This window comes from Clavelina lepadiformis, chromosome 3 (assembly GCF_947623445.1).
Source record: "Clavelina lepadiformis chromosome 3, kaClaLepa1.1, whole genome shotgun sequence".
Classification (NCBI taxonomy): domain Eukaryota; kingdom Metazoa; phylum Chordata; class Ascidiacea; order Aplousobranchia; family Clavelinidae; genus Clavelina; species Clavelina lepadiformis.
This window is the reverse complement of record NC_135242.1, coordinates 23,330,235-23,343,041: the sequence shown is the minus strand read 5'-3', so window position 1 is coordinate 23,343,041 and position 12,807 is coordinate 23,330,235. Positions and strand designations below refer to the sequence as shown.

The window sequence follows — 12,807 nt, the reverse complement described above, 5'->3', positions numbered from 1 at the left end:
TAATGATTTGGCCCATAAGCACTGACTTTTGGAAATTGCTGGCAATGCTGCAACATATGACGTCATCAAGTTAATGACGACGATACGTTAACTAATGCTGTTCTTGCCGCATCTGGTTTATATTCTGTTGTTAATAGGAAAACGACCACACAGTCAAAAACTAAACCTATGTATTTATAAGAGATATAATAATCACGCTAAACACTTGTTTTCGAAAAATATTAGGCCTAATAACTTGTGTTTAACATTTTCAAATTTAATTGTATCGTTTATAGGCCTAGCACTGTTTGATTGCAGCGTACATACTAGAATCTAGAAGCTGGCACTAAACTGCCTTGCACGGCATCAATTTTATGATATCCCAAAAAATTAGCGTAAAACCTCCTAAATTTACTACGTATTTCAAGTTCATTCATTCATTTATCTTTCGTCAAAAGCGCGATGGGGAAAGCAACGCCGAACAAAGCTGAAAAGGCTTAAAACATGTTTAAGAAAAATAGCGTAAATAATTACTGGTAACAACTAGCACGGCCACTAAACCTATAATTAGTTAAATCCATAAAACACAAGTTGAAAACTTAAGCAGACGAGCATGTGGTGTGTACAAGCAACTGATAGCTGAAAATTGCTATGTCTACAGTATAGAAACAACAAATTTAGTGGCGACTTAAAACCAACAAACATCCATTAATGAAATGCAATTGAAGATATATATATATAAAATGAAGACAAACATATAGTGCAGTAAAATATATGAAAGTGCTTGGTGCTGGGGTGCAAATTTGCACAGTGCATAATTACAATAAAAAAAAACATTGTCACATGGTGTCATGCAACTATGATGATGAAGCAAAATAACTTTTTAATTTTTTGTAAAAAGTGGTCTTATTTTTCACAAGTTTCAAATCATTAGGCAGAAAATTCCAAATATGTGGTCCCATATATCGAACAATTTTTTGGGTTAAGGAGTTACTGTAGAAGGGAACTACCCATTTATCATGTCGAAAAACAGTCCATTTCCCGCCACTGGTGGCTTGTTGACAAGATTCTCCCGCCTGTTGAACTATAGACATCTAATAACTTTCTCTTGATTGATCATTCAACCGGTAACTTAAAAGGTGTAGAGCAGGGGTCGGGAACCTATGGCTCGCGAGCCAGATGTGGCTCTTTTGATGACGGCATCTGGCTCGCAGATAAATCTAAGCTGGCATTTCTTAGCAGAATTGTTACGAATAATCCGTGATCTGTAATTCTAAGTCGCATCAACAGTAAGGAGCATGTTATTAAAGAGTAACTTCAAACATTTACCTTTGTCTAAAATTGTTGGTTTTGTTTAAAAATTCAGACGTTAGTTGCATTAAGTGTTAAAAAATTCTATAGGGCTCTCACGGAAATACAATTAAAAATATGTAGCTTACATGGCTCCCTTAGCCAAAATGGTTCCCGACCCCTGGTGTAGAGTGTAGACTACAACTTGATCGCTCTCAAACCGCAAAAACAAGATTTAGTAACATAATATCTTTCACTCAATTTTGCAATGCAATTTTCTATCAGCTGGTTTTGGGTTTTACTAAATGTTAAAATTTTTATTTTGTCATTGACCGTGGGAAGCGAAAAGTTTGCTACAGCACAAGAAAACTTAAACGTGCTCAGAAGCAATTAATTAATGGGCTAAATTAGGCAAAATTGAACGAGGCTATGACCGTGGCAAGTTAGCATGTGCTGTATATTTTGCTTAATTATTTGATGTCGGCATTTATAACTTCTACTGTAATTACATTTCATTGATAAACTAAAAACGCAATGAAATAGTTAGAAAATCAAGGCACAAAATTCAACACACTCAAAAATAGTTGGACATAAGGCATTCGAAAAAGGGCAGTAAGTCCTGAAATCTAAATGTTAAAACAATTCATATTGCATCCTTGGCAGCAGATGACTACTTGCACCAGTTCAAGGATGGCAGTATCTTTTCGTTATCTCCTCCTAGCATGTCTTTCTGTTACCACAGGAATAGAGGATGGATAAAAATATTATTTTCAGCAATCCAGCAACTACTGATTCCAAGTCATCCAGTAAGATCAATGCTCTGTTTGACGGCCAACCCATCTTCGAGAACTTGGTAAACAGCAATGTTGAGCAAGCTGTTGCTTGATACTTCCCTTCTGCAGAGTATCGCACAAGTTACAACATTACTTTTAGTCCAGCGAAGATTTTGTTAGGATAATGATGCATAACATATATAATGTAATACATTACATGATACAGTACATACGATGCAACGATACATTTTTTGCTGCGATACTAACACCAACATAATCCATATCGTAGTAACTAAACCTAAATTTTATGTCGTCAAAAAGTATTAATTTTGGCCAAACTTTCTTAACAAAAAAATTGGCCAAATGCGCCACATCACAAAAATATACCTTTTCGTGGATTTTCTCCTCTTTTTCGGAGAAATTTCTTTATTACTTGAAATCTCCTGTTGCTTCAAATTCTCTGAAAGCAAATGATTGTACTAAATGCTAAACATCACAGAATATTAATTGTAAATCACAAACGAAAGACAAATCCAGCATAACCACAGCAGCCATGCATAATTTGTTGCATGCTGACTATTTGTAACTGATCTAGTTGTAAATAGTATCTTAAAAAGTTGATTATCATATATTTTCAAAATCAAAAGTTTATTAAGTAAGAATGTTCGTAGATTTTACACAAGTTTAAGTTCAAGAAAAGCATAAAATCTGGTTACCGTACAAACCTGCTCTCTTGCGATCATATTCACGTATATTCTCGAGGATTGGAGAATTTTTTATCAGCTCACAAATCTTGTGAAAACAACACACCAACACCACCAAGTGTTGATTGATCTCGAAAGTATCCTGGTTCTTACACCAACTGCAAGATGGACGTAAAATCATTCGACCCCCGCGACACTGACGACCTGTTCATTCAGGATAAAAAGTATGTGAAAGTAAGCTTGAAAGTGCAATTGACATAATATAATATACAATTACCGCCATTTAAATGTTACCATGTCTATATATGACGAGTTTCTATTCTCAAAAATTCTAATTCTGCGTTGTATCTCCAAGAAAAAATATTACAACCGTTTTTAGTTTACGGTAAGGTAAAAACTTACAGATAAAATGTTGGCAGTGGGACTGGGTGGAAGACATTGGATTGGTGACAACATTAGAACAGATACAACAGGTCAAGGATTGCCGTAACCATGGTAACAACTTGTATAGTTCTTCAAATGTAGATGGATCTTTGTAGTTACAAGTTAAAAATGTCTGACATACTTGTAAGTATAAATTTGTGCAGTTTTCAGTATCCATACCCTAACAAACATTCATCTGAAAAAGTTAATCTAAGATAAGTCTTAGGAAAAACAGCAAAAACTTTGAAAATCGCGTGCATGATTGACAGATTCATGACATTGTAAAAATACAATTTTCAAGAAAAGCTACAGTATCAGCATGAAATGGCAAATGATGGAAACGCTGACTCATTAAACTTAAAGCATTGAAAAGTCTTAATTTCTAAGAGTAGTTTCGACAGTTGGAGGAACGCTATCAACAACATAGCAACAAAGTGTCACTTCCAACAATGTGAAAGTAATCAGTCTTTTGCCAAACAGCAACACATTGTCACATGAGGCACAACAATAGTTTCCACATTAAGAAAATTGCAATGACAGTTCAAGCAATCCTCCAAACAGCCATGGTGAATAAGAACACATTTTGTAAAAGCGAGTCTCTCATTGAACGGATCTTTGCTTCCCAGTTCGTTTTTGATGTGACTTTAGAAATGGGTTTAAAGCAAGTTTGATCGCTCTTGCATTAATGGCTTCATTTGCAACAAAAATCTGCAAAATAGCGAATTAAAACTAAAGTGTTGTGATAGCAATGGAGTTATGATAGGTGTTAAAGTTGTTCTACCCGCTGTTGCATCAAAACGAAAGACACAACCAATACTGCAAATATGATAGGTGTTGAAGTTGTTCTACCCGCTGTTGCATCAAAACCAAAGACACAACCAATACTGCAAATATGATAGGTGTTGAAGTTGTTCTACCCCAACCAATACTCTTCTATGGATTTGTTACCTTAACTTTCTCCACAGCATCATCAATATCTTGAATTTGTTGAGAAACTTCACTTTTAGGTTTTATGAGATAATAAAGATTAATCAAATCACTGGCTTCTTCGAGCCTAGTAAAAATTTTTTTTAAATTAAATTAAAATCAACATTTCACATTTTCCTAAAACTTAACTTGTGTTTTAGTAAAACATATGCACTAAGAAAGTGAATACGTGGAACAATTGTTCGACAGTAATATACTTACAATTTACTGTGTAGAAAGTAAATCAGTAAATTGTCAATTGATTTGTGCTTGGTCAAGTAAAATGCAAGTCCACCAAAGAACCTGGTAGATCTGAAAAAGAAGAAAATTTGAGGAACCAAGTCAAAAATACAGCTTTGTCATACTTTTCTCATTTAGTAAAACTAAACCAGAGACAAAGATTGCTATTTAAAAAGAATGCCTTTTATACAAAATTAAATCAGATAGAAAAACGTGGTTTAAATCGACAATAATTGCTGACAACTGATACTATTAAGAATGAGTCGATCTACCTTAGTAGCTCAAATGCACCCTTTTCGTCAATGTCATCATAAACCTGTTTTGTTAAATTTATGTAATTGGCAGAGTCAGGGTCAAAATGAATGAGAATTTGTTGCAAGACATTTTCATGGAACTCATTTTTAAGTGCAACCTGGAAAATAAAAAAAATGTGATGAAATAGTAATTTGACATGTAGGTTTGATGAAAAATTTAAAACTGAAAACAAGCAATGAAAACCACAGTTTGATGATCACAACATTTCAACAAACTTGGAAAATGTTTGAAGTAATAACGAATTTGTAAATATCATAAATACATTTTCTTTCACCTGACCTACTTATAAATACACTTATCCAAAGCTCAAAACACATTGAAAATTTCTTAACTCAAAGGGACATATTTAATTACTCACTTGAAGTCAACTTAACTTAAGTTAATCAACATTGATTTAATGAACTTCCATTGTCATTTAAGTAAAGTTTTACCGTCAAATCATCAAATAACTCTGGTTTCAGGATGTCTCGCTGTGGTTTGGGAAAATATATTTGAAGCATCCGGTCTCTTTCCTCCCAAGTAGCTTTCCGTAATTTTCCATTCGTCTCTCGCACAACGATAAACCTTTCCTGATACCGAACAAAATTTGAAAAGATTTAGCGAGAAACTAAACTCATTTTTTTTTCAGGAAAAGCAATAAACTTGATGTAACTGCTATGTAATAACTACACAAACAATAATAAAAATAATCTAAGTTTCACAAAAGTCTTGATAAAACATTAGTGTCAGTGAATAAGTAAGAACGAGAAAATATACACAACAAAGAGATAATCCACTGCTCTGACCAGGGTGCGTCGTTTTACAAAACTCACATTTCGGTTTAAATCTTCGCTGATGTCAGTAAAAACAAGACTGGAATGTTCATAACCATCCAACTTCTCGTCAAACGCGAGTTCTTCATCAATCGGTTCTCTTTCTGTCATCACCGGCGGCATTTCCAAAAACTTTTCAGCTGCCTCCAAGGCTTCTTCATATTTCTAATTCAAACATGAATAACAGCGAATAAAAACGTTTTCGGAAATTATCTAATTATTGCTGTTGATGATTAGAAGGGTTAAATGGTTGAGGATTTCTAAAATGCAAAGATATGTCAACACATTTCCAAAACAAAGTAAAAAAATTTCAATTGTCCATTACAAAAGAACAAATTGAGATGAAACAAAATTGATTCATTGAAATTGAAAAGTCTGTCTTAGCTTCACCAACATTAACGGTGACAACCAAGTGACTTTAACAAAAACAAATCTTCCTAAACCAACCAGCAAGGTAAAAATACATTTGCAGTGATGCTCTCAGCTACTACTGAATAACATTGTTTTTGGTTACAATGGCGACTGGAATGTAAAGCAGCGAGAAAGAACGAAAATACGTGGCAAGGAAAAAATCAGTCTAATTAGTTAAAACTATAAATTTCACTCACCAATAATTTAAAATAAACACATTAATTGTAAAAGTATTGTCTGAAAAAAGTGAGAAACCTGCTTAAGCTGTTCATCTGATAATAACTGGATCTTCGGCATTTCTTTGTTTCTTTCGAGTTTTCTTTTAAAAATTATTTTTGGGTCTTTGCCACGAATTCTCTTTAAAATTTCTTGCACCTCTGGCCTTAAGAAACAAAACTTGTAAAAATATCAGAGAGGGAAAGTTTAGAAGTTCAATAACACTCAAACATATCATTGTATGGAAATCGTGCATTACATAATTACCCGCGAATAAAAAATTTGTTACGAGTTTCCCACTAAGTTTTAAACTGCAGCACACATTTAGTGTAAATGCAAATAAACCATACTACCCGCAACCACAAAAACATTTTACAGCACAGCTCATGCACATCTATGTTCACAACTAGGCTTATAGTGCAGTTCCAGCATTGCACTATCTGTGTACTTTATGGCTGCTATCCACCCAATCTTAAGGCATATTGCTGCCACTAACTTCGCAAGCTTTTCGACCTGCTTTACCTGATAAAATCAGGATCTAAATTTGATGATTTCGAGTATTTTTCTTTAATATTATTCTTCCCATCAGAGGAAGGATTTCCCAGAATCTCCATTCGTTGACCAAGCATCAAATCTATGAAAAAGCAGAATCCGTTTAATAAAATCAAGGTAGCTTCACCCGATTTTGCATTTAATAAGCACTGGATTCAAGAACTGATGCATGGAAAATACTAAAGGTATATACAGCTAGAAATGCCACATAAATTATTATTGGTAACGATATTTCAACAGAGCTTCTATCTGTTAGCTTCAACTGATAAGTGTATTTAGGCAAGTTTGGTTTAGGCGAAATGTCAACATTACGTGAAATAGTTACTTTAAAGAAGGTCATTGTTAACTCACAATTGAAAACAGTTTTTAAAATCGACAACAAAACAAGATTAAAAAATCATCTGTTCAAGAAAAGGCAAATTGGTCTTTTTACTCGAGCAATAAAATATTGTGGAGGAATGAAAACAGACTTTCAAAGTAAAGACTAAAGTAAAGTAAAAACAAATACAAAAAATATGAGACAGCACTACAAGATATCATAAATGCGAAAAATTATATCTCTGCGCCTAAAATTTTTTTGTCATATCTGCAATAATATCTAGTGTGCCCACTGCCCAGTATAGATCACCTTTGTTACACACAGCAGGATCATCAGAAAAAATGAAATGTGAAAGAGGAGCAATCCTCCTCGCTTCATCATCAACAATCTTCTCAAGATCTTCAAACTTTTTGCCTTTTTCTGCAAAACATAAATCAATAAATAAGTAATAACATTTAGGCATAACCATACATACTATATTTATAGCTATACTATATACTAACTATATATTCTATATATACTATATGCTAACTATATATTCTATATATACTATATACTAACTATATATTCTATATATACTATATTTTCAGCAAAGGAATTTGATTTACAAAAGATCAATAAACAAATAAACACTAAAAACAAAGTTGCTGTCACACAAAAGTATAAAAGCAAGCCAATCACATATGGGTCGTTGATTTTATGACACAGGCAAATAGGGATATACGATAAAAAGTTATGACCGATCAATAATTCTGCAAACTGGGTGCAGGGTGGATTATGTAGGTTTCTAGTGTTTAAAATTCGTGTAATCACCAAAAAGATTAAGAACAACCGATTTACACCACCTTTAGATCTTATTTGTTGAACAGTTCAACACCTGCCACACCGACCCAACTGGTAAGTACGGCAGTTATTGAAATAAAATGGTGCGTGCAAAGACGTTAATATTGGTGTGATGGTGTGGACAGGAAAGCCTCGATTATTTGCTTATTTATTGTAAATTGGCGTTCAAACAATAAATAATTCTTAATTAATTAAATAGTTCTTCCAGTATAATTCTATGTTTGTTTGTTTGTTTGTTTTAATTCTGCGGATAGATAATAAAACTTGATGTGCATGCTAATAAATCTCCTGCATGCAGCTGCCTCACTTTCCACTATGGCACACCCACCTTTGTCTATAACTCGTTGGCGAATATTTTTAAGCTTTCTTGCTTCCCAGCTTGTATCTGTGTTTTTTTCTGTAAATAATAAAAACAAAAGTGAAGCATTCAGTGACGTTTTTTCTTTTGTCTTAAACAAATTTAATTCAGAAAAGATTCCCGGAAAAAACTTACTGACTTACCATATTCTCTAGTAAAATCCGGCAACCCGTCTGGGCCAGAATATACAGTTCTGCACAATCTTCTTGAGCTCAAAGAAAACAAAATCCTCCAGCGCAAGCTCATCATATTGCTATAATGCTAACCTAGACGTTGCAGCAATCTGTGTTCGCCCACTTGAGAAAAATTGCAGCTGGAAGAAATATACGCACTTTGCATTTGCGTATAGGCTATAGGCCTACTGTAGTACTGTGCACAAATCATAAAACCTCAGCAACGAACACGCGCCACATGACTCAGACCGCTACTGGTTTGTGCCTGTGGCGCTTATGATGTTGACGTCTAAAAATAGTAGCCAGTAAGAGAATGCGCAAAAACACATCTTACTTTACGTATGCAAATATTTCCAATTCTTTACTGGTTAAGCAATAACTGATAACGTGCAGTAAGTTAGAAAATAGATAATGCTTTATTAGAATTGCATAAAATTTCATACACGCCACACTTCTATACTGTCATCTAAACTTCAAACGCGCCATACACACCAAACGAGCATGAGAATGTGGCGCGTGGTCATAACTGCGTCTCGAAACATAGTAAGTACATTTGCTCATCATGTTACTATAGCGAACGCCGCCAAAAAGACAGAAAGTAAACGACTATCGTCTTCCAATGTTACTTGCGACTGGCGGAAGCAAGTCTATTGGCTTACATTTTGGTATCTTTACTTAGGCTTTTTTAAATTCTTTAGCTTACTTAAACTTTCCTTGCGTTTTACAAACTAAAATTTTAGAAGATAAGCTTAAAATCTTCACAAGAATGCACAAACGGTTATGCCGGAATTCTCAGCGTTACAACAAACAACATTTTTCCCTTCAATTCCGGTTATTTTGTAGATTTGTTCGATGGGAATACGCGAAACTTGCAAATTTATTCAACATTTAAAAAAATTCAAGACAGTCACGACACTTGCTGTAAACTCTGTTACGCTTTCTCGCAAATACTAGAATAGGTAAAATGGAACGGATTGTCAGTGCTTCACAGTTCAAATACAAGGCAACTAACCATACAACACGTGCCACCTACTTATATAACCATAGGGAACTTCGCTGATGAAACTATGTATAATAATACGCACACATGTATTTGAGCAAACAGTAATTACCGTATTTTCTTGAATAGAAACCGCGGCTACTATTTTTTTATTTTTGAAGGTTTTGTGCGGTTTCTATTCGAGGGCGGCTTCTATTCAAGAAAATACGGTAATCATATGGCTAATAGGCTAGGATGGTTTAATGCGGCAGCGTAGGCCTACTTCATATCGATATGTGTTTACAACTGGTAAATGTATTCATATACAGTAAGCGTATTGTGCACATACGCAATTATAACAGCCGAAACGTCTTATGAGTTGTGACGATTACTTTTATTGGTAGAACATTTGGAACAGTTTTTTTTTCATAAAGTTAGTTAAAAACGTCCCCATATATTTAAAAAAAATTGTAAAGTTCTGTGTTTGTAGCAACAAAGAAATAACTTAACGATAAGCGTGCGTGCCCTCGTGTCATAAACAGTAATTTCATCACTTATGCACTTCACGCTTCGATTCCCTGGTCTACCCAAGCTGAACATGTCGTCATTTTCCCTCAACGGTAGAATAGATTTGTAGCCCCAAATAAATCCCTTTCTTTTGTTAGCAAATCACCCAAAATGGGCGTGTATAAAGCATTGTACAACTACAAAGCCTTATAGATCAATTCCGTGTTTGTACGGAATAGCACTAGCTTTGTGGTTTCTGGCGACTCTTGTAAGTTGAAGGAGATAGCGTTGCGAAATTAGACCTGTCATGCTTTAACTGATAAGGTGAATATATAATCCAGAAACATAACCGGTTCTGAAACCGTAGATAGGCCTAAGTAGCCTAGACGTGGTTATATAAATTTGAACTAAATTATGCTTTGTCGTTAAAAGCACTAAATCAAGATTTATTAAAAGTTAATCGGACAGGGTATTAATTGTGTAAGCTTTAACTGGCAGGAAGCAGCGAAGTAGTCTTCAAAAAACGCATAATCAGGACAGTCGGACTAACAAAAACTGTGGCAGTTACGAATTTCTGGACAAAGTTCATTACTAATTAGATCTGTCGTTGTAGTTCAATTAACTATCCGCTATACTGTAGTAATTCTTACCGTTAATGCAGAAGAAAAGTTGAAAATTTGTAAGTATTATAATGAAAAGGTCAACATTCTTTGGCTTTTTTGCCACATTGCTTGGAATCTGCGGCTTAGCTTTGGCCGCCATTGCACTGGGCACCACTAGGTGGCGCTGGAACTTCGCAGACGATGAGGAGTACGGCCTGTTTGAGAGATGTTCGATTGGGCTGTCGAGAAATCAGTGTCGGACTGGACTTGTAGAGTTTGGTGAGTCAACATCATAGTACGATTTGACGTCATGAGATTTTTCGTATCTCACCATACATCATAACTAGGGCCATTATTTTTTGACTTGTCAAAAAAAGTCAAAAAATTGTCAAATTTACAGCGTTAGGTCAAAAATTGTCAAAATTGTTTACAAAGTCAAAATTTTTTACCAAGTCAAAATTGTTTACAAACTGTATTGTCGTGATGTCATAGAGGTTGCACTGTAGGTGAACTTGTTATTTTACATTGTACACCTTGTAGCCTACTTTATACTGTTGGAAATGGCCAATTGTCTACTTACTGTGAATCAGCTCTTGCTTCGGTTTTGCTTTAGAATTTAGATACTTCATATATCTTTAGTTTAGACAAATGTATTGAATAGTTTTTTGTTGTGTTTTAGTTGCAGTTTTTTGGCAATGATTTGTAATTAGCTCATTTCCCTTTTCAGAATAGGCTAGGTCTGTGTTCAGATTTTTGTCCTTCTTTACTACGATAAATTTTAACTTTTTGTACAATAATGCGTAATTTAACTACTTGAGTTCTTCATACGTCAAAATTTGTCAAAAAAAAGTTTTTTAATGTCAAAATTTGTCAAAATTTTCAATTTTAGGTCAAAAACTTTAGTTTTTTAAGTCAAAAAATAATCGCCCTAGTCATAATTCATAATGCCGAAGTTACCTTCCCTACCGAAAGTTAGGGGTTTTATGTAAATCTTATTTTTCAATTTTTACAGCTGTTCCTTACATCCGGGCTACGCAGTCTTTCATGATCATGGGAGCTTTCCTCGCTCTCATTGGTGTGATAGTTTCCATGGTGATAGGATGTGGAAAGGGAGGTTCAAAAGGTCACCTTGCCGCCGGACTTCTTTACCTCATTTCAGGTTTATGAAGTCATAGTAAAAATTATAATTGGTTCAGGTCGATTCAATCCACGGAAGATTCAACCTAGGACAAATTAAACCCATAGAACAACTTGAACCTGCGTCAAGTGATGGATGAAATAATTCTCGAATTATATTGATGTTTTGAGTTTAATTGTACGTTGGGTGAATTATCCTGGATTGAATCGTCCGTCCGAACTCAAATATAGTTAATTCATAATTGCTTTTAATAACGCAACAATGTTTTACTTTTCATTCCACCTCAAGGGTTGTTCCTGATGGTGGCTTGTGGAGTTTATACCGGCGTTAACCGCCCCCTGCTTATAGCCTCAGGCAACACTTACCGGTATGGATACTCGTTCTGGCTGGCCTGGTCTTCATCAATCATTTTGTTGCTTGCTATGCCCTTTGGTTTTCTGGCAAATTCCAGCAAGTTCAACTACGTGTAAAACCTCATAACTGAATTTTATTCGGATTTATTTGATTGTCGTTTGACGTGGTTTTACTATGCAGCGACATTTTTATAAAGTTGGCGTCTAATTAAAAATATCATGTTTCCTCTTGCCGATCTCCATAGACATAATATACCATCGGTTGTTATCCTCGATTTTAACAACACTGCTTAGACTTTGTCGTAATAAATTCATTTGTATGATCAAATTTGATGAAAATAATCTCTAATATTTTTATGTAATCATAGACTGCGATATCTGGAAAATAATATAATTCTAACAGTTTTGAAAAATGTTGTAGTTTTGTTGAACGATTTGTTTTATACAAATTCAGTCGTTGGATTAAACTATAATTAACACCAGAATGTTGATTTTACTTGAGGTTTTATAAACCACTCTAGCAAATATATGGCAGTGAAACAAACAGTGTGTATTAAAAAGTTTCAAAAATTACGATCACGAAATACGTAGACGGCCAAAACAGAAACCGTTTAAGTGAGTAATGTCAACTTTTGGAGAACCCTTTGTTTTAAGCGTATCGTAATGGTTGCCATAGCGACATCTTAAGCGATTTCTGATGAATGAGTCGATCGTGAGAAAGTGGAGAAATGGCCACTTTATCAAGACATGAGGGTTCTCCATTGTTGACACATAAAGATTACTGTTGTCCATTTCGAAAGACCTTATTCCATTATGACGTGATAATCACATATATAAGAAACAATGGCCGATGA

At 34.6% G+C, this 12,807-nt stretch overlaps 3 protein-coding genes across 3 annotated transcripts; 1 reads left to right on the top strand and 2 right to left on the bottom strand.

The window, feature by feature from the left end:
• Positions 1–1,570: 1,570 nt before the first annotated feature.
• On the bottom strand, positions 1,571–3,361 carry LOC143450346 (E3 ubiquitin-protein ligase MSL2-like). The gene is made up of 4 exons (XM_076950855.1): positions 3,149–3,361; positions 2,768–2,950; positions 2,430–2,502; positions 1,571–2,165 (listed from the first exon to the last, which is right to left on the bottom strand). Exons 1-4 carry the CDS (start codon positions 3,345–3,347, stop codon positions 2,069–2,071), a joined length of 552 nt encoding a protein of 183 aa, XP_076806970.1. The 5' UTR covers positions 3,348–3,361; the 3' UTR covers positions 1,571–2,068.
• A 3-nt stretch (positions 3,362–3,364) lies between these two features.
• Positions 3,365–8,595, bottom strand: LOC143450345 (small ribosomal subunit protein mS22-like). Its single transcript, XM_076950853.1, has 11 exons — positions 8,345–8,595; positions 8,172–8,240; positions 7,310–7,420; positions 6,652–6,763; positions 6,169–6,295; positions 5,503–5,667; positions 5,122–5,259; positions 4,648–4,787; positions 4,358–4,447; positions 4,118–4,223; positions 3,365–3,877 (listed from the first exon to the last, which is right to left on the bottom strand). The coding sequence occupies exons 1-11, from the start codon at positions 8,448–8,450 to the stop codon at positions 3,770–3,772; spliced, it is 1,272 nt and encodes a 423-aa protein (XP_076806968.1). The 5' UTR covers positions 8,451–8,595; the 3' UTR covers positions 3,365–3,769.
• A 1,905-nt stretch (positions 8,596–10,500) lies between these two features.
• LOC143449598 (lens fiber membrane intrinsic protein-like) lies at positions 10,501–12,438 on the top strand. The gene is made up of 3 exons (XM_076949860.1): positions 10,501–10,741; positions 11,475–11,621; positions 11,889–12,438. Exons 1-3 carry the CDS (start codon positions 10,552–10,554, stop codon positions 12,068–12,070), a joined length of 519 nt encoding a protein of 172 aa, XP_076805975.1. The 5' UTR covers positions 10,501–10,551; the 3' UTR covers positions 12,071–12,438.
• Positions 12,439–12,807: the final 369 nt, after the last annotated feature.